Genomic DNA, 27432 nt, shown 5'->3' with positions numbered 1-27432 from the left:
TACACTACACAGAGCTTAGTGAGGAGAGCTCTGAGAGCTGATTGGAGGGAAGGGACACACCCCCCTCCATTAGTGCTCCTAATTGAGACACACTACAGAGGGATATGCTTTCTTCATATTTTATGTCTGAGGTTTACAACCACTTTAATTCTCTGGGACTAAGGTTCTCTGGGACATTAATGACTCTTCCGCTAATATATCCTAACCTACCAACTCCCCTGTTCATTTTTTAAACCCCCAATTAAGTTCTACAAAAAGGAAGTGTGTTACTGACAGGACCACCAGGTGAAAATAAAGGGTGGGAAAAAACAGAAAAAAAAAGAAAACTAATGCAGGCATTACATTTAAGGACTAGTAAGCTACAATATATTACATTTTTTGTTCTTGGTATTAGATAGGCTTTAACTGTATTTAAATCCATATTGATTTTCATACACACAGTTTTTATACCATCTTTTCATAATTAGACACTTATAGAAATGTAAACAATATATGCAATAAACAGATACTCCATACCCCCACATAATAATAACACAGACAACAGGAATCAGTTTAACTTATTGTTTAATTTTAATAAATAGCTAGAACAGTTTTCATTTGGTTTTCTCGCTTCCATTTTTTTCTTTGCTACAAGCTGCAACTCCCACGGAGGGCTGGAAACAGGATAACATGACGCTGCGATTTACAAAACACTGGCTTGGTAACTTTCACTGATGGTGGAGACACTGGGGGAAAAAGACATTCTTAGTCCTGGTATACTCCAGCTGGGTGATAATTTCCTTCACTTGTACGCGGAATAATTGAGGCATGACATGAAGGGAGTGCTATAAAAAGGGGCACAATTGGAAGCACAACTTTGAAGGCACTTGGAAAAAAAAAAAAAATAATAGATCAACAGAAAAACAGCCCATCGATAACCCAGCCCTTGCAGTCGGACCTGGTGGACACCAGGAAGTGAGGGCTTTGGTAAGACGGATGGAAGGTTGGCAGTGATGTGTTTCAGAATATCGAGATGAGACATCAGTAAGGGATAATGTAACAGAAAGTCTTAATGGAGGTTTTGGGCTGATATCTGACTTATTTCAGTAAAAAGCTGAATTCCTTTTACTGTGGTTTATCTGTCAAGAAAGAAAGAGGGGAAAAAAATAAATAAATAAGACTTACAGTATGCTTTTAACTAAATCAGATTAATTTCTTGTCCCTGGATATGTATGTGCATTTTTATTTCCTGTTTAATAAGTTGCTCTATGGGATGATGGACTTAGATGTGACTTGCAGAAAGGTTTTCATGCATGTGTAAGTCAAGACTTTATTAGGAAAATGTTTTTAAATTTAATTTAAAGGTCAACTAAACCCAAAATGGATATCTCTTTTTTAAGTTAACTAAAAAAACTGAAGATTTGTTATCTTATAAGGAACATCTAGAAGTGTAAATTGTGCCTGAGCATTACACTGGAATATTTACATTTTGTTTTAAATGGCAGTGTACGTCATGTGCCTAAGCACTCCTATGCTTTGAGCCTCATAGCTGTATATTTACAGTAAAATCATTGAAGGCACTACTCCCTCTCCTTGATGGTCTCACTCATTTTGGGGTGAGAATTGGTGGTGTCACTGCTATGCAGCTCACTAGTCTCCTTGCTGGAGAGGGCTTGAACCTGTGGACCTGCATTGCAAGGATCTCCCTGCAACTGTTCATTCATTAATTTAATCTGTGCTTTCTCTTGAGGGGAGGCCCTGACTTAAAGAAGCACAACCCCGAGCCTCTACCAAGATGGTCACCTCTCTAAAGACACGGGAAGATTTTTACTAAAACTGGAGCGTGCAAAATCTGGTGCAGCTATGCATAGAAACCAATCAGCTTCATGGTGTTATCGTCAAAGCTTAAACTACAACTAGAGGCAAAACCTTTTTTTAGTTTTGGATAAAGTGGAGAGGGATTAGAACACCCGTCAGTTTTTATTGCTGCCTGCGCGCCCTCATTAGGGAGATTCACCATCTCAATTTGTCGTGTTTACCATTGTTATTGAAAGTAAAAGAAAATCCCAAATTTTGGGTTGTCCCCAGAAAAATATTAGAGGGCAAATCTTATAATGGGGACACTAGTTCTGGTGAGCTTGGGGTCCCCAAGGGAATCCCTTAATTTGCAGGAATTTCCTCTCACTTCCTTGTTTGGCTATGGGACAGGATATGAAGAGAAATCTTCCCAATGGTTCACAGATGGAAAGAAAACAGCCAACAGGGTTTATAATCCTCCCTTACTCTATTTGAAATGGAAAAAAAAGTTTTGCTTATAGTTCTACTTTAATTGAACAAGCTGAAGTTAAAAACTGATTGGCTACCATGCAGAGCTGCACCAGATTTTGCACTCTCCAGTCTTAGTAAATCCCCTCCACAGTGTGAGATAAGGCATGGTATGTCCGTAATAGGGAAAATATCAACTGCTGGGAGATAACAGCTAATACTAGTAATTAGCACACACAGCAGGGCACAGCTTCCTGAATGTAGGTCCTTTTTAAGTGGCTCTTAGCATAGAATGCATGAAGGTAAAAAAACATTGAGCCTTTACAACCACTTTAACCACTTCAGCCCCGGACCATTTGGCTGGCCAAAGACCAGAGCACTTTTTGCGATTCGGCACTGCGCCGCTTTAACTGACATTTGTGCGGTCGTGCGACGTGGCTCCCAAACAAAATTGACGTCCTTTTTTTCCCCACAAATAGAGATTTCTTTTGGTGGTATTTGATCACCTCTGCGGTTTTTATTTTTTGCGCTATAGACAAAAAAAGAGCGACAATTTTGAAAAAAACTCAATATTTTTTACTTTTTGCTATAATAAATATCCCCCAAAAATATAAATAAAAATGTTTTTTTTTCCTCAGTTTAGGCCGATACGTATTCTTCTACATATTTTTGGTAAAAAAAATCACAATAATAATATTATAATATTATATAATATAATATTATTGGTTGGTTTGCGCAAAATTTATAGCGTCTAGAAAATAGGGGATAGTTTTATGGCATTTTTATTTTTTTATTTTTTTTTTTATGGCAATCAGTGATTTTTATCGTGACTGTGACATTATGGCGGACAGATTGGACACTTTTGGCGCTATTTTGTGACCAGTCACATTGATACAGCGATCAGTGCGTTTAAAAATGCATTGATTACTGTGTAAATGTGACTGGCAGTGAAGGTTTTAACCAGAAGGGGGCGCTGAAGGGGTTAAGTGTGTCCTAGGGAGTGAGTCTAACTTTAGGGGGAATGGGTTACACGTGTCATGACACTGATCACCGCTCCCGGTCACAGGGAGCTGTGATCAGTGTCCTGTCACTAGGAAGAATGGGGAAATGCTTGTGAGACGATCGCGGGTATCCCCGTGGACATCGAGTCCGCGGGACCCACGGTCACACTCACGGAGCTCACGGCGGGCGTGTGCGCCCACAATGCCGCGTCTTAAAGGGCAACGTACAGGTACGTTAATATGCCTGTACGTGCCATTCTGCCGACGTATATCAGCGTGAGCCGGTCGGCAAGTAGTTAAGAAAGGAGTTGATAGTTCATCTCACCATGCCTGCCCCAAAGTGAAATTGTTAATGTTTTATTTAAATGGTTATGTTTTGCAACCTAGCAGAAATCATTTCAATGATCTAATGCAGGCCATACACGGGTCGAATTCCAAATGAATTTTCTTTCGAAAATCCGAAATTTCTTGCGTTTTGTGATCCGATGATGCCATCATTGATTTCGCAATTCGACCAACCAAGTCTCTCATTTCACGTTGCTACAGAACATAATTTTTGTGGCCGGGAAACTTCTTTTCTTTCTAGGAATTTTCTTTTCTTTCGCTCATGTGCATTTCTTTTTCAGTTACATTTCTTGCACGATTCTCCCATCATTGATCAGAAAATCATTAGTTGTTCAAAAAATTTCCAACAAAAAATCGGCCGTTGCTGCAGCCCACTTATGGTGCAAATTTCGAACGAAAATTCTTTTGGGATTCAACCCATGTCGGTCATATAAACAGTGTTCCTTATATATAAGCTGTTTGAAAGTAGAGAAGCCGTGTTGCTTACAGTAACCAATCAATCATTCCTACAAGGATTTACTAATACTTGTTAGAGAAATGAAAGAATTACCTTGGTTGATATGGGAAACATAGGCAGTGGGGTTTATTTACTAAAAGCAAATCCACTTTGCACAAGTGCACTTGGAAGTGCAGTCGCTGGAGATCTGATGGGGACATGCAAGGAAAATAAAAAAACAGCATTTTGGCTTGTACATGATTGGATGATAAAATCAGCAGAGCTTCCCCTCATTTCAGATCTTCCCCTCACTTGCAGTGCACTTGTAGTGCAAAGTGGATTTGCCTTTAGTAACTCAACCCCAGTGTACCTTTTCAGACACTTTCAGTACTTTGTACTTTAGTAGCTTACCTTTCAGTTAGGCAGAGATCTACATCCCAGAACCGCATTGCCCAGTCAGTCATGCACTCTGATTTTTTCTTTGGTGTACACAAAAGCAGCTAATACAGTATATATATAGATCCATTTCACCAGCCCTTTTCATGCAGCGTTTTCAACATGTCAGCAGAAACAAATAATACTTTTTTTTGTGAACAAAAAAAGTCTTCTACGTGATAACATGTTTTCAAATCCGTTAATCTGATTTTTTTTTCACTAAAACCTTTGTTTAGGTTGCGCAAAAAAAAAAAAAAAAATCTGACATCTGGGACATATGATACAATTTTGATATCATATGATTGCTGAGAAATTGACATTTGCAACAAACATAGCTGTCAAAAGAGATTGCAGCAAACATATAAGACAGGAACATGTTGCTTTTTGGTTCTTATGCTGGTTCTTTAGTGACATAAGAGACAAAATAGATGTGAATTTTAAATAAATGGCACAGTGTAAATCATGAAGTAAACCTGGACCAAGGGGAAATCACAGACAGGTAAAAAGGGTATAATCAGATTATTGTTAATTATTTAGGTCCGTGTGAGGTCTTTCTGTGGTAGGGCGTTAATGTTTTAATTCTAGGTTTTAATGAGCAGTTTTGTGATGTATTATTTTGTGAAGTAAACGTGTTTGATAGATTGTAGTGTTAAATGTGTATTACATAGTACAAATAAATTATTCACTAGAATGGACTATATGTAAAAGTCCAGTTTTAATTGCTGTTTTTTTGTGCTAGGAGTTTGAAATGTCTACTGATGTAGTAGATGTACTGTAAATAGGAACTGGGTGACAGAACTGACAAGACATTTATAGAAGACATTGTAATCAGGTTAGGTTACAGATGACAGACAAGGAGCAGCACATGAAGGTGAATGAATATGGATAACTGCATGCAGATGATAAAGACAGAAATGCTGTCAATGCATGCAATGTGATGGGATACCTGTTAAACAACAACAGGGAGGTGGTAAGGAAAGATTTATCCTATGGGAGAGGATAGAAAAATACTGGTTTAATATGAAGACATTGAAATGGAAATGATGTTTAGTACATTTCTGTAACTTATCCAGACTTTGCATTTAAATAGTATTGTTTATGGTAGTAATGTATAAAGCAGTTATCTTACTGACTTTAAAATTCAGTCTGTTCTTTGCCTGTTAAAATTCAAGCCTAGCTTGATAAATAAGCCACTGTTGCTACAAACTAAAATTATTGCACTTACCATCAAGGTAGTTACGGGCAACAAATTTCAAAAGCTCATCCAATAGGATGACAGGGAAGGAAATCTTCAGTACAACGAACCACTGTTCTATGTTCAGAGGTGTCAACTTGAAGATCATCTGAGGAATAGATCAAACAAACAGGATGAAGCCATGTCTTAGAGCATCTACAATAAATGCATGAACTTGGTGATTCGTTAATAAAATACGGTTTGTTTTTAGCTTTCAAGATTGATGTGTGTTTGAAAATATTACTCCTGATTTTTTATTTTTTTGGAAGAAAGGCAGCACTGGTTTCATATTTAAAGCATGTTAGTTTTAAAAGTGAAAAAACAGTAGCTTCTCCCTAATATATAATTATGAAGCTAATACTAGCATATTTCAGATTCGTGTCAGGTTGACTAACTTGTTTATTTTGTTCATATTTTGCAGGACAGAAACTATATGTTATTGAAACAATGGAGGACATATGGGTGCATGTATTTGTTACATGACTTTGCTAGACAGATTATAAAAAATGCATTATGGGCAATGGCAGGCTTGTTATTGATGGGCCGTGCATTCCAGTGGTACAGGCGTCTGCCCTTCCCTCTACATGCCAGGGTCCCAATGTCCGGCTATTGAATACAACACCTTTCCTACATGACTTGATAGCTGTGCACACTGGGAATGATGATCTATGTGATTTGGTTATAATGTTATTTGTTCTTGTTCCTCTTAGTTTACTTGGGGGGCACACTCCTTAAACCTTGCTTACTGTCTTTGTTTTTTTTTTTTTTGGCATTACTCTGCAATAGATGTGCTTCGCTATATATATATATATATATATATATATATATATATATACTTCTTCTATTTTGCAAAAAGGATAATAAACACAAATTCAACATAAATAAGGCATTATGTGTGCCAGAATTACAATTTAGGAACATTAGTGAAAGTAAATGTTAATTGAATATATGGTATACAAACTGAAGTGGTCTGTTATTTATTAGCTAAATTATACTTTAATCAATGACTATAGTCTGCTCTTCTTTTTATAATATGCAACTTTAACATTTTCACTCACAGGCAGAGGTTCAACATAGAGGATAAGGAAGTGGAGGGACATGGAGAGGCAGATGGAGCCCAGCAGCCAAAAGTTGACCCATGGGGGCATTCTGATCAGAGACTGGTTTTCTGAAAGACTGTAAGAAGAAAAGAAGAAAATAATTTGTCTCTTTTTTCATTCTGATATAAGAATAATAATAAAAGAAAAGTGTGACAAAGGCGAAAACAAAAATGGAAGATTCTGATAGTGTTTTTACCTGTTGAGAGCATTGCACATCTCAATTGTGACCAACACAGACAGAGCCATGGTCATTGGAACTGGAGACTCAAAGACTTCACAATCATGACCCTCAAATTCAGGATTGTCTTCTGTGCACTGCATGAAGTGGCTCTGGGTGTAGAAAGTAATTAGAATAAGAAAAACTTATATTCTATTAAATAGCAATATTCAAGGTGGAGCTTTTGAATTATTTCCTTTTTTAAAATTTTCTTGAAGTAGTAAAGGAGAAATTTGCATTCTTCACTGCCTGATTATGTACAAAACTGTCCTTTGAAGAAAACATGTGAAAGAAAGAAAAAATAGAAACATATCCTTACCAGCTGGTAGAAAGTTACATTAGGTCCATCATCAGCATACATAAACCACCAGGCAGCAGCACCAACAGTGGCTGCACCGACGTAGCCTGAACAGAAAGATTATTTGTATGGTTATAAACACAAAGACTTATGACCCAAGAACAAAAAAGATAACTGCAATACAAAGCAATGCACCATACCTCCAATGGCCATGTAACGGAAGAAGAGCCAGCCACTGATGAGGGGCTCTTTGGGGCTACGTGGTGGTCTGTCCATGATGTCCAGATCAGGGGGGTTGAAGCCCAGGGCTGTAGCAGGCAGACCATCTGTGACCAAGTTCACCCACAGCAGTTGTACAGGGATCAAAGCCTCAGGCAGACCCAGAGCAGCAGTCAGGAAGATACTGTTTGAAACAAAAATATGGACCTAGACGTCAAGTTCCCATGACAAATAAAAATGATAAACACCATGGTGACCTAATTTGATGGGTGAACCAAAATATTGCAAAATGAGTTGTAAATGTGACTTGAAACTTATTACTTTATTTGGACCAAAACTTGGAGTCTCATTTAAATCTCTAGAGATCCCTGGGACATGAATGGTGTCTGAAAATGAATAACTCACCAGACGACCTCTCCTACGTTGGAGGAAATGAGGTAGCGGATAAATTGCTTCATGTTGTTGTAGATGGCACGGCCCTCTTCTACTGCAGCCACAATGGTGGCGAAGTTATCATCAGCCAACACCATCTCTGAGGCTGTCTTAGCTACAGCAGTACCAGAGCCCATAGCAATACCAATCTCAGCCTTCTTCAGAGCTGGGGCATCATTTACACCATCACCAGTCTGGCAGAAAAAAAAGGTAATATACAATGTTAGACTTTTGCAGCAGAAAAGCATAGTACAGTTATGCAACCAGTCAAGGGGAAAGACATGCAATATAATTTAGAGGAAAGAAAAATCTCCATATAATTTATTTGCATACCATAGCTGTAATCTCATCGCAGGATTGCAGGAACTCTACAATCTTGGACTTGTGAGATGGCTCGACTCTGGCAAAGCAGGAAGCATGTTTGACGGCTTCTCTCTGTTCTGCAGGAGGCAGATCATCAAACTCACGACCAGTGTAGGCACGGTTTGACACGTCGTCATTCTCACCAAAGATTCCAATACGACGACAGATGGCGATAGCTGTGCCTTTGTTGTCACCAGTGATCATGATGACACGGATACCAGCATCACGGCAAAGTTGGATGGAGCCCATGACCTCTTTACGTGGGGGATCCAGCATACCCACACAGCCAACGAAGGTCAGGTCAGTCTGTGGAATAGAAGTTAAGTTAGCTGCAGCAGTGTAATCAGTAGATGTAAATTAATGTGATAAGTTTGTATTTGAACAGAGAACAGGTTATACTTTGAGATACTAATGAGCTAGCATGAGATGTGCAGTTCTTCTGTCAATGTGAGTTAAGTTTTAGATTTTCAGTGAAATGGTTTTATTTATTGTTTATAATGATGATTACCTATTATGGGAAACATGATTTGCCCGTAATTGACTGTTGAAATGTCTCCACAGACATGTGTTTGTACCGAGGGGGGGGGGGGGGGTCATACATTGCCTCACACAGTATTGAAACGTCATATCTTTTGTATATAGTGCCACAGCATTACCTCATAGTCAGCAAATTTGGTGGAGTCTTCCAGAACCATGTCCTCTCTCTTGGGTGGAGTGTCTCTTGTGGCAAGAGCCAAACAACGCAGGGTATCTCTGCCTGTGCCCCACTCTTTGACTACAGACAAAATCTTGTCCTTGATACCAGAAGTGAAGGGTACACGAGTTGTGCCCACACGTACATAGTTGCAACGGTCAATCACACCTTCTGGGGCACCCTATATTATACACAAAAATATAAGACAAAAATTAACTTAGACAAAATACACATGAATACTCCTGATTAAGCACTATATGCAAATGCCATGCTGTGTTACTTACTGTACATCTTGTGATGATGGCAGCATGTCATGTATAAACATTATTTGCACCCACATAATTTAAGTTTATGCATTTCAGTTCACTAAAATATTATAACATACTTTACAGTGCACAGATTATCAGTACCACGAATCTCCCCAAACTCCACCGTGAAAAAGTTTTTCTCTTTTCCGTCGGTTTACTTTTGCAGTGAAATAAGGTTTTAAAACTGATTGTACCTTCACAAACATCTTGTTGCCAACAGCAGCACGGGAAGCCTTGGCAGGTGTGCAGTAGACAGACATGGATTTCCTGTCACGTGAGAACTCAAGAGTGAATTCCTTCTTCATCAGTTGCTTGATAACCTGAGTTATAAGAAGGGTAGTGTTGCTTTGTTAGGGTTCTCATTGATGACATTTATTGTGCTTTATTTGTGGTTGATTGTAAATTAGCTATTAAAGAAATATTTGTGACTTTTTTTTTTCATTAAGGATTCAATAGCTCTATCTTATTTAATTTATCTTATTGAATTTAGAAATTTAAAGGGAATGTACTGTATATTTGTGTGGCTTTTTTTTTTTTTTTAACTATTGTAAGTTTAAAAAATATATATATATGTAGGGTAGATCCATGACTCTGAGTTCGCAAAGCATGCTCAGATTTCTCATAACAAAACCCAGCATTGCTAGCATACCTGGAGATACCCCGTGTTTACCTAAGACAGGCAGTCTGTTTGCCATAACTTAGCAATGAGAGAGGCGACTTGTTTGCCCCTCTTGGGCGACAGATTCTGAAATATGTGAAATCTGATCTCTCCAGCTCTTCAGGTCTATTTCAAAACAGCAACTGGTTTATAGACCTAAAGACCACTAAGGCTTTCTTGAAAATGATGAAATATTCAAAACTTTATTTTTTGAGCTTAACAAACAAAGGAAATATCGTAAAAAAAAATTAAATTAAATTAAATTAAATTATAATTAATTAAATTTTGTATTTTTAACCAAAATTTCCAAATAGAACCCTTCTCAGAACAGTTTCTTAAGTTTCATAAAGTTGTGCCTATAATAACAGGTGTTTGGTATAGTGTGTTACATGGGATCATTAAGAAGCAGATGGGAGTTAGGTTTCTTGTACATGACAAGTCCAAGGCAGGTGTCTGGTATAGAAAGTCTCTTAAAAAAACTACAGCCAACTTGCTGTGAGTTACATGCTGTAATTAGCTTTCTATATTGGTAGTAAGCTGGGGTAACTTGTCACAAGATGGGCCTGCAAATTTGAAGGTTATATACTCTTGTGTAAATCATATATTCAGGCTAAGTAAAACTTGTCTCTGTTTCTAATCCTGCTGTTTCTCCTGTTAGATCAGTTTTTTTTTTTAAAAAAAAGCTTTTTTTTTTCATTTATAAGATTGGAAATGTATGTAAAACCCTCATGCTTATTTTCTGGCATTTTTGTCTGACAAAGTATAAACATTAAAAGCTTTACTTTAGGTGCTGGACATGCAATGGTTGAGGCAGTGGCCAGTATTGGTGGCTGGCACAATATATAATCTGGTACTTACAGAGTTGCAGGCATTGGCACGCTCCACTTTGGACAGGCTCTTTACTTCAGTGTTGAATACATTCATCTTCTCAACCAGGGTTGTCAGAGCAGTTTCAGTAGCTTCGCCAACCTTCTCAAAAACACCTTTAGCCTGGTGAAAGAAAAAGTTTCAGAAGGTAAGTTCTGAGCAAAGATTTTCTAGATGTCATCACAGCAGCCACACGAACATGATTAGTGCAATTTTAGCTGACCCTATAGTCTTAAATTACTTTTGTGTTAATTAGAGCTAGAAATGACTTCATGCTTTGCATAAGACACACACTGTATTTTGTATGCACTGTGTTTGAATGGACACACAGAGCTGCGGCTCGGTTCGGTTGCCCCCATAGCAAGCTGCTTGCTGTGGGGGCACTCAACAGGAGGGAGGAAAGCTGAGGAAGAACCCAAGAAGAGGAGGATCTGGGCTGCTCTGTGCAAAACTACTTCACAGAGCAGGTGAGTATTAGATGTCTGTTATTTTTAACCAAAAAAAAAAAAAAAAACAAGACTTTACAATCACTTCAATCACTTTAAGAGTAGGAGTGCTATGTTTCTCATCTAGTCCGAAATTAAAAAAAAAAATATTTTAATTTAGTTTATCACAATCACAAAAGTCACTACACTTAGTTTTTAGTATAATTTACAAAACTTTGAGCACATGCAGCGTTAGATAAACAGGCCAAACATAGTTTAAGGGAAAAATGTAGTGGTGTAGACTATTTGTGTTTACCTCGTTAAAGTCGAGAGAAGAGTCATTGCAAAGTGCACAGATTGTGGCCAACTCCACCAGCCCATCATATTGGCCAGCTTTCACATTCTTATCATTCTTCTGACTGAGAGGACACCACATAGAAAGAAAGGGGGTCCCCGGGAAAGGATGACAGGAGAAAAAGATTTGGTGAGACAGGGAGAGATGGTTTACAGAAGAATAGAGGGGGGGACGCAGATGTGCAGATATACGGTAGGTAAACATAATGATAAAGGATGTCTTAAAATGGACATGGCAGATACCATGGTAGAGTAAAGAATTTAGTTTTAAAACAAAAATAAAATGAAATTGTACAAAAGGGCACAGGAGGGAGAAAATTAGAGATACAGCGGGATACGGTGACAAATGGAAAGTAATGCAAGAATAATGATTTGTGCAGATAGAAAGCAAAAGTATGCAATGGGTAAAAGTGTAGGTTCCAACGTAGGCACGTAGGTTAAATGGTGCCGTGTACAAACTCCTAGTGTTCCCTCTTCTGTTGCAGTTCACAGAACTATTGGTTGAGTAGAATGCACCAGTAAGCAGAAATGTACATTTAACTGTATTTAAACTTACACATCTCCTTCAGGGGCATAGGTGGATCCAGTAATGGTGAATTCATTCAGGGAGGCGACATCGCCTTCAACTTTATCAAGCACAAACATCTATTAAAAAAAAACAAAAAAAAAAACTTTTGAAACATACTTCTTATGTATTGATTTGGATGCCAGATGGTCACAAAAAGTGATAGTATTTATATAGAAAACACCCCGTATTAGATGAAGACACACAATAAAGGTAATTATGTAGGCTTACCCTGCAGACAGACATCTGGTTGGTGGTCAGAGTACCAGTCTTGTCAGAGCAGATGACTGAGGTGCAACCAAGAGTTTCTACAGAGGGCAAGCTCCTTACAATGGCATTCTTCTTGGCCATACGTCTTGTACCCAGGGCCAGACAGGTGGTGATTACAGCAGGGAGACCTTTGTGCAAAGAGTGACTCTTGGTAAAAAAAAAAATGGACTACTGCTATCTGTGTATGCTACAGCCACCCTAAAGAATAATGCTCTTACCTTCAGGGATGGCAGCTACAGCCAGAGCCACGGCAATCTTGAAGTAATAGACAGCGCCTTTGATCCAAGAGCCACCATGGATGGGGTCATTGAAGTGTCCAATGTTGATAAGCCATACAGCAACACAGATGAGGGAAATGACTTTGGACAGCTGCTCTCCGAACTCATCAAGTTTCTGCTGCAGGGGGGTCTTCTCCTGTTCAGTGGCTGCCATCTCATCACGAATTTTACCAATCTCTGTGTTGGCGCCAGTGGCAATGACAATACCAATAGCTTTGCCAGCTCCTACGTTGGTACCCTAAGAAACAGAAAGGGGGTTATCAACTGTTCCACAAAAGCAACAGATAAATTCAACGAAAAGCCCAGTAAAAAGGGACAATGTCAAAAACACTTACGGAGAACAGCATGTTTTTCTTGTCCTGGTTGACAGCTCTGAGGTCAGGAACAACCTCTGTGTGTTTGATGACAGAGACAGACTCTCCTGTTGGGTGAAAAAAATTTTATGTGAGGCATCTACAAGATGAATGTATGATTCAAAAATTTGAAAGTGAAAGTGGCTGTCTCACCTGTCAGGATGGACTGATCAATACGCAGAGTGGTGGATTTAATACTGATGAGTCTGATGTCAGCTGGGACTTTGTCACCAACTAGGAAGGAAGGACAAGAGATATGTGAAAACCCAACCGTAATTCCAACAAGGTCTTTATTTCTTAAAAACTTGTTTTTTGCAAGGTCTGGGAAGAAACGTTTATCATAGTTATAGCATCTTTTAAACTAGCTGAAATGTTTATGAATTTTCTACTAACTATTTTTAAACTACCATTGAAATCATTTTTCCACCCAAAAGATTCGGTGCCTTTGGAATCAAGTTGGCTTATATGTCTGTGATTCTGTTGGTGAAATCTTCCCAGCTCCGATATCCCAGAAACAAATAAGACTCCGGCAATTCTCAAATGAGTTAAGCTGTAATATTTGTTTGGGTTAACTGGCCTTTTACTGGTTATTATACATTAGGCCAAAGGTTCTCAAGCAGGGATCTGTTTTCTGTAAGGCTAGATCCACACTAGTGCAGCTTTGACTTGATCTGTATTTGTAGGGCATTTTTGATGTGTTTTTGACGCTTTTTTCATGCTGATGTATTTTTTTTTAGCAGAAGTAGGATATACGACACTGCTAAAAGCGCATTAAAACACATGTACATGCATTTTACATGCATTTGTGGTGCGTTTCCATTGAAGTCTATGAGGCACAAAATTGCGATGCGTAGCACCTGTACCTTCACCAAAGTTGCATCGCAGTAGCATTGAATTGATGTGAACGGGTGCCATTGATATCAACGTTATTTAAATAATGCGATTCTGTGTGCCCCAAGTGAAATTGTACTAGTGTGAACCAGGCCTAAGGGATGCTTTTGACATGTTCAGGGGTTTACTTTTCTTTATAACAACACCTTAGAGCAGCTTTTCTCAACCTTTTCAACACAGAGGAACCCTTGAAATACCTTTCCAGTCTCAGGGAACCCCTGCTAAAAATGACTATATCTACGACTCATGATACATTCGTGTGATGGTCAGTGGGAAGAATGCCCCTTACACTTGTGGTCATTGGGAAGAATTACCCACTTACAGATAGCTAAAAAGATCAATGAGGTCAGTGGGAACTTATCCGAGAGGCAGAAATTGTAACTTCAAGCAACCACTAGAGGAACTCTTGAGTTCCATAGAACCCTGGTTCAGAAACTCTGCCTTACAGCTTAAGCAAATAATAAATCCCTTTTAAAGATATATTTTTCCTTCTTTAAAATCATAAAGGATTTTGTGAAAGGTTTTAAGCAGTAGATACTTTCACTGCTTGAATGTAAGTAATGTTTTAGAAAGGCTCACATTTCGCCTGGAATAGTCAGTGTGTGTTTTGGAGCTTTTATGATAGTCTATCATTGTTTTAAGGAGTATAGACCCTTTACAGCTTAGCAAATATAAAAATAAAGATACACTTGTAAATTCAGTATACACCAGTATTTGTTTTATTATAAGTGTGTTTAGGACTGCAAGGTCGCCTTGAAAGAAAATTGCTTTTGCAACTGCCATAGGGGTTGCAAACAATGCAGATGTCTTTGACTTGGAAGAATATACTTTTTTTTTTTGTTTTACAAATTTACACAGTATTTTAATGAAAATTGTAATTTTGCATTATATAGAGCTCATAATATTTTAAATTAGGAAGGAACATTTAAAAAAAAGTATTTTTACACTAGCGTTACGATTCCAAAAAGTAATTTTTAAAATTTTTCTATTTTTATGTAATCTTTCTTTTCAATTGAAAATTACAAAAGAAATAAAGTAAGAAGACATGTCAGCATCCATAAAAGCATACACGTTCAATGTTTACAAGTTAAGCCATTTCCATGCAACATCCATGAGTATGAGTAGATATCAATGAGTCAGTTCCATAACAAGCACGCATGGAGGAGTTATGGACCTCAGTGCCGGTTCACACTAGACGCGGCACGACTTGCAGGTCGCCTCACCGAGGCGACCTGCACACGACTGCCGGGGCGACTTGCAAGACGACTTCTGTATAGAAGTCTATGCAAGTCGCCCCCAAAGTAGTACAGGAACCTTTCTTCTAAGTCGGAGCGACTTGCGTCGCTCCGATTAGAACGGTTCCATTGTACAGAACGGGAGGCGACTTGTCAGGCGGCTAGGTCGCCTGACAAGTCGCCCCCGTGTGAACCAACCGAGCCTAAGTCTTTGATATCTACTCATACTTTTTTGTACATCGACAGACTTTTACATGCTCTATATCAGGGATCTACAAACTATGGCCCTTCAGCTGTTGCGGAACTACATGTCCCATGAGGCACTGTAAAACTCTGACATTCACAGACATGACTAGGCATGATGGGAATTGTAGTTCCTGAACAACTGGAGGGCCGTAGTTTGGAGACCCCTACTCATCATTAAATATATCATTATATCATATCATTAAATCCATGCCTTCATGCCTGCAATTGGGTATCTGTTGAACCACTGTTAAGTAGTGGGTGTTGTAATGATTTTATTATGTGTGATTTTAACAATAATTGTAATAAAGTTTATTTTGTTTATATACCTACTGCTTCATGTTGTGCCCACAAAGTCTGCTATTTTTTTGAGAAAGTCTAGATTACTTTCTCAATCCTTTTTTCTCCATTTCCGTAATATTAAGCAGATTTTTATGCAATGCAAAGCCATATTCCAAAAGGTATAGATTTGCCAGTTTTCTCTATCTATCAAAAGCCAGTAACGTGTTGTATGCATTTCATTCAGGAAATACTGCTCTGAGTGAGAGTAATGACACAGAGACTGCCAACCTTGGGTAAAATGGCACAGGAGCAAGTTGCCCTATTGTGTACGTTATAGTGAAAGATAATGTTCTTTGAAAAAGTGGCTATGCGTTGAGCTACACATCTGGAGTTAGAGTATATAGGGAAATATATTCTTCAATATTAAGACATAAAGATGCTCACCTGCAATTTCAACAATGTCTCCTGGCACAATCTCTCTTGCCTTGATTCTTTGTACAGATTTTCTGTCACTGCGGTAGACTTTTCCCATCTCGGGCTCATATTCCTTAAGAGCCTCAATAGCATCTTCAGCGTTTCTTTCCTATATTACAATAAGGACTTTTTTATTGGGAATCTTGTCTCATTTAACAATTGTCTTTCAATGTTTTTTTAAGTACTGGGTTTGATTTACTAACATGTAAAGCTAAATGGAGTGCAGTGAAGTGACAGGAGTCTGTGTTCACGTCAAATATCCAGTCAGAGAAGAAATTAAAACATAGTTCCTGAATGTTGAAGTGAACACAGATGCACTTCATGTTACCATACTTTATCATACCTTAGTTAATCCGCCCCATTGACACCTAACCTCCCTGGCGGTAATCCAGAGTGTGGCTCGGGGTTAAATTTCAGTACTATTAGCGGTAACCTCGAGTCTCGAGTACAGGTAATTTACCTTGTCCCAAGGATCCTGTGATGCCCCCCCGCTGTGTCCTACGCCCGATGCTCTGTGTGCCGGGCTCCGTTCTCTGCGAGCGTCGCGACGCATGGGGGCGGAGCCAGGCGGCAAATTCAAAAAGTGCAAAATACACAACACATACAGTACACTGTAATCTTACAGATTACGTTACTGTATCAAATCATTTCACATCCCTTTTCTCCCTAGTGCTTTGTCCAGTGCCCTGCATGCAGTTTTATATTATATATACACTGTTCTTTCTGCCTGGAAACTTGAGATTGTCCATGGCAACCAAAAAGTCTCCCTTTACGTCAAAAGCGGTTTTAGACCAGCTAGAAAACAGCGATAGTAAATTAGAACACTTGCAGAATTCAAAATTCATTTTATTATTATTATATAATTATTTTTTTTAATTATTTATAGTTATTTATTATATTATAATTATGATTTCGTGTTTCAAATGTTATCATACCCGAGATGTCTACTATACTCTTATTTGGACAGATTTAAGCCCACAGGTCTTTCTAGCAGAGAACATAGTGGATCACAGCAGATGAGTGCACGTGGAACTGTGACACTGAAAACTGAATAACCTAGAAGAAAAGCTTTTATTGAAAGCTGAAAAGACCTGAATATATATTTGGGAACCCTTTCTACAGAGGCTTCTTATGCTGACAGGCAACTACGGTATATAAAATGAGGGTTTTAGAGTTCAGGTACAGCCATTTCCCTGCATTTAAATACCTGACCATGTTTAAAACATTGTAGTTTACTTTTCATCCCTGGTTCAGCACTGTGTTCTTTGGCTTGCTACTAAACTCCTGCATGTAGCAATTTGGGTGCCCATTCCATATCATACAATAATAAACATCCTTCAAATACACCTACCCCTAGACTTTACAGGCCCTTTTATTATGTTCTTTTCCATGCAAAAGACTAAACAGAAAATAGCTTAAATTATTACTGGGGTTCTTCATAAGGCTTTTTTTTAAATAAGTAGAAAGGCAAATAAGATAAAATGTTTCTTCCTAAAATATTATTTCGCTGATTCAATGTTAAGCATAAATAGGGAGGTTACTGTCATTTCCTCTCCATCAGCAATACTGGAGAAATGACAGCACTGAAGGTGTACTTACCTGCCAGACGCCCACAATTGCGTTTGCGATCAAGATCAGGAGGATGACAAAGGGTTCCACAAAGGCTGTGATTGTCTCTTCACCTTCCTCAAACCAGGCCAGCACCTGAAAAGAAGCAGGGGGTCGTCACTTTTTTTTTCTCCATGGAATCTACACTGCATAATTTCTTTTCATAGAATACAGAATTACCCACACCAAGTATGTGTATAGATTGTGTACAGAGGGAGGGAGCTATAGAAATCAGGGACGTGAAAATAGTTATTAAATATTTATTGAAAAGAAACATTTGGGGGTTGATTTACTAAAATTGGAGAGTGCAAAATTTGGTGCATCTGTGCATGGTAGCCAAACAGCTTCCAGGTGATTTTTGTCAACGCTTAATAGAACAAGCTGAAGTTAGAAGCTGATTGGCTACCATGCATAGCTGCACCAGATTTTTCACTCTCCAGTTTTAATAAATCAACCCCATCAGGATAGAATTATGGGAGCTGCAATTGTTGTCTTCTTTTTGAGATTGCAGTTCATTAGACTATGATCTTAAAGTATAACTAAGGCCCCTTTCACACTTGTGCGACTTTTCCTGAGACTTTGGACATCAAAGTCGCATGACAAGTTGTACCACATGATTCCCAATGATAACCAATCATATCTGTGCGACTTCAAGTCACACCGACTTCAAAGTAGACCCTGTATTACTTTAGTCTGACTTTGATGCAATTTTATATGTGCATTGGTTCTCAAGTGTACACATTGGGGTTGATTTACTAAAGACTGTGTATTTTGCAAGTGCAGTTGCATTCTGCAAGTGTGGTTGCACTAATTTTCCCCAGAGCTTAGTAAATGTGATAAAGCTCTGCTGATTTACACCATCCAATCATGTACAGGCAAAAATGCCTTTTTTTTTTAACTTGCTCCTGGGCATTCATTACAAAGCGAAGCTTTACCACATTTACATTGACTAAGAAAAATGGGTACAACTGCACACTTTATTTGACTTTAGAAAACCCACCCCCACATTTCCTTGCTCAATCCATAGAATATGTCATAACTGTAGAAAATGTAAAGCCTGTCACTATGGGGAAGATTTACTAAAACTGGTGCACACAGAGTATGGTGCAACTGTGCATAGTAAACCAATCAGCTTCTAACGTCAGCTTGTTCCATTAAGCTTTGACAATAAACCCTGGAAGCTGATTGGTTAATATGCACAGCTGCACCAGATTCTATTTCACCGGTTTTAGTAAATCCCCCACCAAGTGTCTCAAATCATTGTTATATCAAAAAATGGTTATCAAAGCCTTTGTGCATGTCTTAACGCCGCTCTTGTTGCAGAAAATCGCACATATCCCCATTGGCCTGTGCTTCTGAGGCTCCCATAGAATGTACTGGATATGTCTTTTGATAGAAGAATAAGGAGCCGTATCTTTTGAATTCAGTAGAATCTATTATCTGCTTTTGTGTTTTGCACATTTTACCCTAATGTAACCGCTGCCTAGGCCAGCGTACTGCAATTCTGCACGGCACAGTGTCACAGCAGAACCCCTCTCATTATAAACAGGCTCTTGGGTTACAGTGGAGTAGATTTACAGCTATTTTATGGGGCCCTCTCATGCTTCATGCAGCTGTTGCCCTCGAAAAACACACAGCCATGCGGGGCTGTCACTCAGAGGTGGCAAGGAACTCCCACTGTCTCCCCTGACCTCCCTTCTCTCACTGGGCCTCCTCCTGCAGTCTCCCAGCAGCTGTCTGACACTTGAGCTGGCCACTGGCCGGATCAAGTTATCTTCAAGACAAATTTAACCTGCAGAATGTGCCGCTCACTGGGGAAAGAAAAGGTCAGGGTTAGAACCCAGTTAACTTTTTCATGCTACCAGTATCACGTGTATGTTTGAGTAGTAGGTGGCTGTACAAAAAAATATATGTTCTGGAAAACTGAAGCAGACCTAACCATAGAAAGGGCAGGGAAACATAAATTGTGTTGGGCTAACACATGGTCCAAAATGTTGTCTATAAATTGTAATAAGTGAGTGCCATTATTTTGAGGTGTTGATTAAGAGTATTCCATGTGTCTTTTTTTTTTTTTTTGGGTGTAAGAGTTTTTGATGAATGCAAACTCTTGACATCTGTTAGCATAATGTAGTACATTCACATTCAGGTTCGGTATGTTTATATTCTCTTGTGATAAAAAAGGAGGTGTTTGATAACCAGCAGTGTTAGCTGACGCTGTCCACATTCTGAATTCAGATGCATTTAGTCCAGGGGCACATCCCTGTTTACAGATTTTTACACAAAGTCACAAAGGCATCTGCCTGTAAATAAAGAATGAGGACATTTTAGGCTGGCTATAGACAAGCAGATGTCCTACTAAAACTGTTGACGCACATTCCGTACCTAGTAGCTGACAGAATAATGATCATGTGTAGGAAAATATTTGTTCCCTTTTCTCCTTTGAAAAGGAGACAGCCGAAACCCATTAAAAAAAAAAAAAAAAAAAAGAAAATGAAGAACTGTGTACAGTATATGATAAAGGGGGTGATTTACTAAAGGCAAATGAACTGCATGCTTTGCAAGTGCAGTTACTCCAGACCTTAATAAATAAGGTGAAGCTTCACTTTGCAAAGAATACGCAATCACATGCTAGAAATTTTTTTTAAAAAACTGCATTTTTGTTTGCACATGATTGGATGATGGAAGTCAGCGGAAAGTCCAACACAAATACTTGTCAAATACTTGTCACTGCTCCCTAGGAAAAGCTTATGCTGAATAATTTTTGCATAATCATTACCAGCAAATTGCTTGCAAAGATTGGATTGTTAATAATCACCTTAAAGCGGTAGTAGAGTCTCCCCCCCCCCCCCCCCGGAGGTTTAAATTTAAATCATAATGTACTAGTATGAGACTTCCCTTCAAATGGAGCCCTCCAGCGCTGGGCTGTCACGGCCCCCCCAATCCCCGGTGGCTTCCATGTTAACCCATTCTTCTTTCCGGCTTCCGAATCTTTGGCTGTTTGATTGGCCAGTGTGCAGTGGCGACATCCCCACGCATTTACATGGGAGTCACTTCGCCACAGCATGTAGAGTGTGCCGTAAATGCGGTCTGAGCTGTGCATACATGCTTGGCCCAGATCGCATTACTGCTGACAGTCAAGGGTGACATTTGGGACAGAAGAAACCTAGGGTCTCTTCCTTTATAAAAACCTTTCCTGTTAGTGGGTTTCGGCATGTGGGCATTTACCACCACTTTAATAGTACTGCCAGAGTATAATGAGAGCAATTAAGTTTCCTATATTATATAGAAGGGAACACAAATAAAAAGTGTATGTGTTGTCTATAGCAACCCTTTGATAACCATCATTTTCTAAGGCCCCCCCACACACTGTCCGCTGATCCCCGCTGAGCAGGTGGATGGCTGGTCTTTGTCTGCTTCGCTCATGCAGAGCAGACACAGCCCCCTCTCCTCTATGGGAGGTCGGATGTAAACAGACCTCCTGTCTGTTTACACCCGACTACCATCTGATCCGCTAGAGGGAAGAGAAACTGATCCCCATCTGTCTGTTTTGAGCAGATAGGATCGGATTGGATGTAGGCCGGTGTAAATGGACATATGTCTTTTTACACCTGCCACTCCATAGAGGATAATGGAAAGTCCGATTGGGTTTGCCCAAAAAACTTGACAGGCGGACCTAATCAGTCCGCTCGTGTGAAACGGGCCGAAGTTGGACTTGAAAAATGATAGCTGGAATACAGCCACCATTGAGAACAGTCCACTTTTCTGTCATTCAACGTTTACATTTGAGGCCCAGTATGTTCTCGCCTGATACAATCTGTGCATTTGACTAAGAGTCATGCAATAATGCAAGTGGAAGTGATATCTGTAGTACCACTGTACCACAAGTATGCTGTAAGAAAAGTAAAAATAAATGTGAATATGAGTTTTTAAGAGTTGATAAATGTTATTAGGATTTTGTACTGCCGCTGTTCTTCTGTACTTATGTTTTCAAGTGAGCAGAATGGAGAATATGCTCAGTCACTTGTCTGAAATAAGAATTGTGTGTATAAAGTGCAAGCTGTTGTTCTTGCCATAATCTTTATTCTATCCTAAAATTATAATGTGTAACTGTAAACATTTAAAAAATGTGTATTGATGGCCAATTTAGCAGCTTGGTTTAAACCTAAAGGAGTACGGCATTTTTATTCTGTGGTTTGACTAAGTGATATTGTTTCAGGCTCGGTTCACACTACTGCAGTGCTATTATATAGTGCGACTTTAGTTGCAATTTGGATGTGGTTTGCATGTTCTGTGGGGCCAAATCACACTGTAAATCACACCAAAGTATCACAGGACTCTTTCCCAAATCGCATTGCAGCTGGTGAACAGGCACCGTTGGTTGCAATATTATTTCCAATGTCATGCAATTCAGGGTGACTCAAGTCGCATCTGAAATCGCATCAGTGTGAACCAGGCCTTAAAGATTTACTGGCTATGTGTACTGTGAGATTCCGTTTAATACACAAGTTTTCCTTCAGTATTTTGATACTTAAACGCCTTGTCTGGGATTTTGTTCCTAACAAGCTTGTATTATCGTTTGAGGTATATCATCAGCAGCCGAAGCCTGCAGTAACTCACAGCCAAGACTCAATGTTAACTGTCCTTTGATAATAATGAAAGAATGTGTCCAATTGGATGCCATGAGGTATTGCATTTTCAGTCGATTGGTACCATTGAGTACTATGTAAAGCTTTGCATACTTACAAATGATATGATGGCAGCCAGCAGCAGAATTCGGACAAGCAGATCTTCAAACTGTTCTGCAACTAACTCCCAAATGGACTTTCCTGTGGAAAAAATGAGAGTCCGTCAATTGTCAGGGACATACAAGACTTTAGAGTGTTTGCAGTTTTACTCATTCTTATAGAGGCCAACCTCCAAAACTCACCTTCTTCTGCTGGGAGCTCTGTTTAGTGAAGGATACAGAAGAAAAAAAAAAAAGACAAAAGAGAATAAAATTAGTTTCTAAACTTAACAGGGAATTAAGATAACTATACGCAAAAATGATGACAATGCAGTGATACAGCAATTATAAGTGTGCATGTCAGGAGAGACTGATGACAACATAAGGACGTTCGTGATTTTCTTGATCAGGATATAGCTATTAGTAGTTAGTCATATTCAACTGGACTTCTTCTATAATGACAAAGATGTTTTGTGTGTGTGTGTGAGATCTTGACCTACACCTCTAGTAGGCCTAAGAAATATATAAGGAATTTTTTGTTTTTGGCAAATCCAATACCCCATAAATTAAGGCAACCTGTTCATATTGGTACTATAATTAAAGTATTTTTTTATATTGTGGTGACATATAATGTGTATTAAAGCTAAGTTTCATCAACTGCACAATTAAATCCTACGTGGGTATACTTCACATTAACGTGCTGAGTAACAGAATATGAAGTACGTCATGCATTCTCTTACAAGTACACTTGTGTTTTCATCCCTGTGGATTTAAGAATGCACTTCAATGTGATTTTACTGGTATCTTGTAACTCTTTTTTCTCTTCTTATATATGATTCTAAAAAAAAAAAAATGAATTCTTTTTATGGTAGGTGCTGTAGGCCTGAATTATTTAAACTTGAGCAAAAGTGTTCCAGAGCAATCCATAGGATTCCTTCTTTCAAGTTCCAAGAATTAACTGATTGGCTGCAAGCTAACTAACAGGGTATCTGTAATAACTGATATAAGATTACTGCATATTTTATTAAATGCAGAAGTAAGATGATTGTGTCTTTCATAAAAGATCGAAGTGAGTTACAATGGCAAGAGTGTTGCAAAAGACACATAGGGTAAGGCATAATTGTGGCCATGACTGAAGCAAATGTATTATCAAATGATTATGTTGATGATGTTTTTGCAAGAGGCTATCCTGGGGGGGGGGGGGTTATGTGACAGCTTTGTAAATCCTGCTGTCAGTTTATGTCACGCAGATACTATGTATGTGCCTCATGCTGAGGGAACAGAATGCTCCCGGACATGTATCTTTGGATCTTGCACTACACTGTGTTATCCTGGCCAAAGTGGTGGTGTAGAAACCCCATGGTGCCCTTTGGCCTTTTTGTACGCACGATATGATGTAAGTTGGATGATTAATGAAGCTTCTCTTAGAAGTGGGACTAAAATGTGACCTGTTAAATTTTGATACTCTGGTCTATTTGTTGGTGCCATAGCTGAAAAAAAAATAGCTGAAAAAAAGAAAAATAGCAATGTAACCTGTAGTTAGCGCATGCGGTTTTAGGTCTAGAAAAGGTAAATGCTCAGTTCATTTTGGCATTTAATGAAAAGCATTAGCCTTGTTAAAGTTTGCAACCTATGCTTTTCTTTCTGCCAATGGAAAAAAAATTATTTTGTATTAGTTGCAATGTTATATACAGTATGTGTGAAAGGATTGATGATTGTAGACAGCCTTCCTTTACGTATGCTGTGCTTAGTTAGGGTGTTAGTATAGTCCCTTTTACTAATAAAATAATGCTACTTTGTATTTGTACCTTAAATGCATCTAAGTAGCTCAAATTGTAGGCCTGTCTCTAAATTTAGACCTTCAGCTGCAGTATGCCTGAGTATCAATATGTCTATATATAGAGATGCATGACTTATTATGAATGTATTTTGGGGCACACTGGCTGACATTGAGATTTGGGAAGACCACTGTAAGGATCTCTTCTCTCAGCAGTTTGTAGCCTGGGACTCTCTTGAAGGGCACAGCGGAGATGGCTGTATAAGGCAAGTGACATCATGGGCTGGATCTAATACCCCAACACTAAAATACCTCTCACTGCCATGTGAGGGGCCAGCTGGGCTCCAATGTATAGGGACAGTTCAGTTTCTATATACCCTGCTGCATACCTTTAAGTAGGCCTACATATGACTAGTTATGTGCAGTATGTCTTTAATGTGATACTGTCCCGTGGATGTCATCTGATATGTATGGTATATGCATACATGTACATAAAACTTGCAGTGGTGAGTAGGTGTTGCATTACCTCTATACATCTTTATATCACTAGGATATCCTATATGTATAATCATGATTTAATTACTGTTTGTATTTATAGAATACAGTACGCCCATCCCACTGCAAATTGTTATAAATCAGGTATATGTTATATGGGATAATATAGTAAAGCACTTAGTCATTCTCTTTATCTATAGGCTAGTATAGCACAAGTTGTACTGCAAGCTGTCGTGCCAGCTCATAGATGTGTGGCTCCTACATCAGGAATGTGACATTTAGAGAGATCCCCTCATTGTCCCCCGGGACTAGTAAAAAGACAATCATAGCAACTTCATAATAACACAGCCGGGAACCCCAGAGTTATGTGTCAGAGGAAGATACCCATACAGTCGATATATACCGTTTACTTTAACAGTACAGAATTCATCAAAATAAACTTCTTCCTCCAAAACCACTTCAGTGCAGCAATCTTATCACATGCATGGCGAACAAGAAGCACGGATAGATATAGAGGTCTTCTCTTGTCAGTTTAGACAAAACAGAGCTCATCTTCTACAGTGACCTATCACTAACAGCAGGGTGACAAGTGGCACAGAACAGATGTCTTGCACTCCGCCAGCCCTTCAATGCAAAGTGCATCACTTACATAGTCAAACATGCAAGAACTAAAATACATGGCTGAACATGTCGGAGGAAGGGGTACACCCTTTGAGTGACACCGCTGTGCTTCCTAGAATTAATAACTACATTCTGTGCATTCTTCCTTTCCTTTTGGCACACATTGTGGCATTTTTAATTATTCCTTCTGGGCTAAGAAATAGAGCTAGTTACATTTTTGTAATCATATTTTCCTCTATATTTCCATAATTTATTAACCAACAGCTATCCTACCATTCGCTTTGTTATATAACATAAACTTTCTGGTCCTGATAATCTCACAGCACTGTCACAGATGTTAATGGTTTTTGCAATAAAACCCTCAGAAAATGAAAAATTTACCAGGATTTAGTGGTAGCTGTTTCATGGATGCCTACATTAAGCTCTGAAACATTGCCTCCCTCCATGTGAGTCATTTGCTTCTCTCTGAACTAAGGGTAAATAAGGATAAAGATCTCCTTTATCCATCGCCTATCAGCCATTCTCAGATATCACTTTCATACCTACCTATTTGAGCCACATAAACTTAAATTTATATATATATATATATATATATATATATATATATATATATATATATATATATATATATATATATATATATATATATGCTATATATATGCTTTTAATGTTGCAAGTCTCCGTTTGATTGTTGATTAGATGCTGTCTGAAACCCTCTTCAAACTCAGGCCAACAGTGTAACTTTATTTTTCAACATATTTTTTTTTTTTATTGGCAGAGATGCAACAAATTTTCATTGACACACCGCACAAAAAATGGTCACAAAATGAGATTGTAAAACATACCATTGGGTCCATACTTCTCAAAGTTTTTCTTGACCTGTTCAGGAGATAAACCTGTATTTTCGTTGACCCCAAAATAGGCCAGGCATTCCTCAGTGGTTTTGGTGTGTGCGTTCTCCATCCTTGCCTCTCAGCCCTGTTGCAAAGGGCTCACCTCGTCCTTAAAGTGAAGAAGTTTCTTCTTCCCCCCACCTCTTATGGTCGACAGAGTCTTTGAAGGGCAGATCCCCCTTTTCTGCAGCTGAGTATTTTCCCTTAAGAGCCGACCCCGTGGCTCAACAGCTCATCTCCTGCCCTCTGTCCTTAGCAGGAGACTGGAAAACCTTTAACCCCCGACCCCCACACAGAAGCTGTCAGAGAGAACCTTTGCTGGAGAGGTGCTTATAAGAGAGTTGAGAAGACCCCACCCCAACCCTGTGCTGTAATTGGTTAAGGGGCGGGTCGATGTCAGCTCATGCATTAACACTAGGTCCAGTCCTTTACAGAAAGGAGACCCTCTTTGGTTTTTTTGTTTTTGCTGACTTGATATGAACTTTGTAGGCGTTTCACCAAGGCACACACATGCATACACACACACACACCAGCCTGTCAATCAATATCCTGGACAAGCTTGTAAAAAAAAACAGTGGGTGTCCCTCCCTCAGATCCCATCCTGGCAGAGACTCCCCCTATCTCTCTCCTCTCAGCCCATTCAAGTTATTTCTGTCACCTGTCCATAATTGTTATATATATTCAGACAGGGTCTTCTGTGCCACACACTCATTGCTTGTCACTTACATAATTACCTTCCTTTTATCTTTCTTTTATCACTCTTGTAAATACAATTAATTTTTCCTTTCCTTGAAAAATATTGTTGTGTTACGCTTAGTCACATTTAATCTGCCACTCTTGCTTTTGTGTTTAATATCCAGCTACTGTTACTTGTTGAAAAAAATCCCATTCATGACTATTGCTGACATTGTCATTGTTTTGCATTTGTTTCCTTAAACGTGACCAGTATAAAATTGAATATTTGTTCTCCCAAGTTCTCATCTTCAAATGCTATTGTATACATAGAGCATGTTCAATAAGATGTTGATTCATCTGCAGAGTGCAGTAGCCTGTAGCAACCGGGAATTATCATCTTTCATTAAACCAAGATGTGT

At 38.8% G+C, this 27432-nt stretch overlaps 1 protein-coding gene across 2 annotated transcripts; it reads right to left on the bottom strand.

Moving 5' to 3' along the window:
- Positions 1–547: 547 nt before the first annotated feature.
- Positions 548–26674, bottom strand: ATP2A1 (ATPase sarcoplasmic/endoplasmic reticulum Ca2+ transporting 1). 2 transcript variants are annotated; one of them, XM_073636201.1, is made up of 23 exons: positions 26291–26674; positions 22757–22774; positions 22573–22655; positions 17821–17925; positions 16192–16330; positions 13250–13330; positions 13079–13164; positions 12684–12981; positions 12427–12593; positions 12187–12275; positions 11593–11695; positions 10843–10974; positions 9521–9646; positions 8981–9199; positions 8295–8630; positions 7935–8155; positions 7511–7713; positions 7332–7417; positions 6992–7125; positions 6754–6871; positions 5687–5804; positions 5408–5448; positions 548–1118 (listed from the first exon to the last, which is right to left on the bottom strand). In XM_073636201.1, the coding sequence occupies exons 1-22, from the start codon at positions 26406–26408 to the stop codon at positions 5444–5446; spliced, it is 2985 nt and encodes a 994-aa protein (XP_073492302.1). In that variant the 5' UTR covers positions 26409–26674; the 3' UTR covers positions 548–1118; positions 5408–5443. The 2 variants fall into 2 exon arrangements, with proteins under 2 accessions (XP_073492302.1, XP_073492301.1); XM_073636200.1 differs by lacking the exon at positions 5408–5448.
- Between the last annotated feature and the right edge of the window lie 758 nt (positions 26675–27432).

The sequence above is a fragment of the Aquarana catesbeiana genome, linkage group LG06 (assembly GCF_042186555.1).
Source record: "Aquarana catesbeiana isolate 2022-GZ linkage group LG06, ASM4218655v1, whole genome shotgun sequence".
In the NCBI taxonomy this organism is placed as follows: Eukaryota; Metazoa; Chordata; class Amphibia; order Anura; family Ranidae; genus Aquarana; species Aquarana catesbeiana.
Note: the sequence above shows the minus strand (reverse complement) of the source record. Positions and strands in the feature narration are given on the sequence as shown.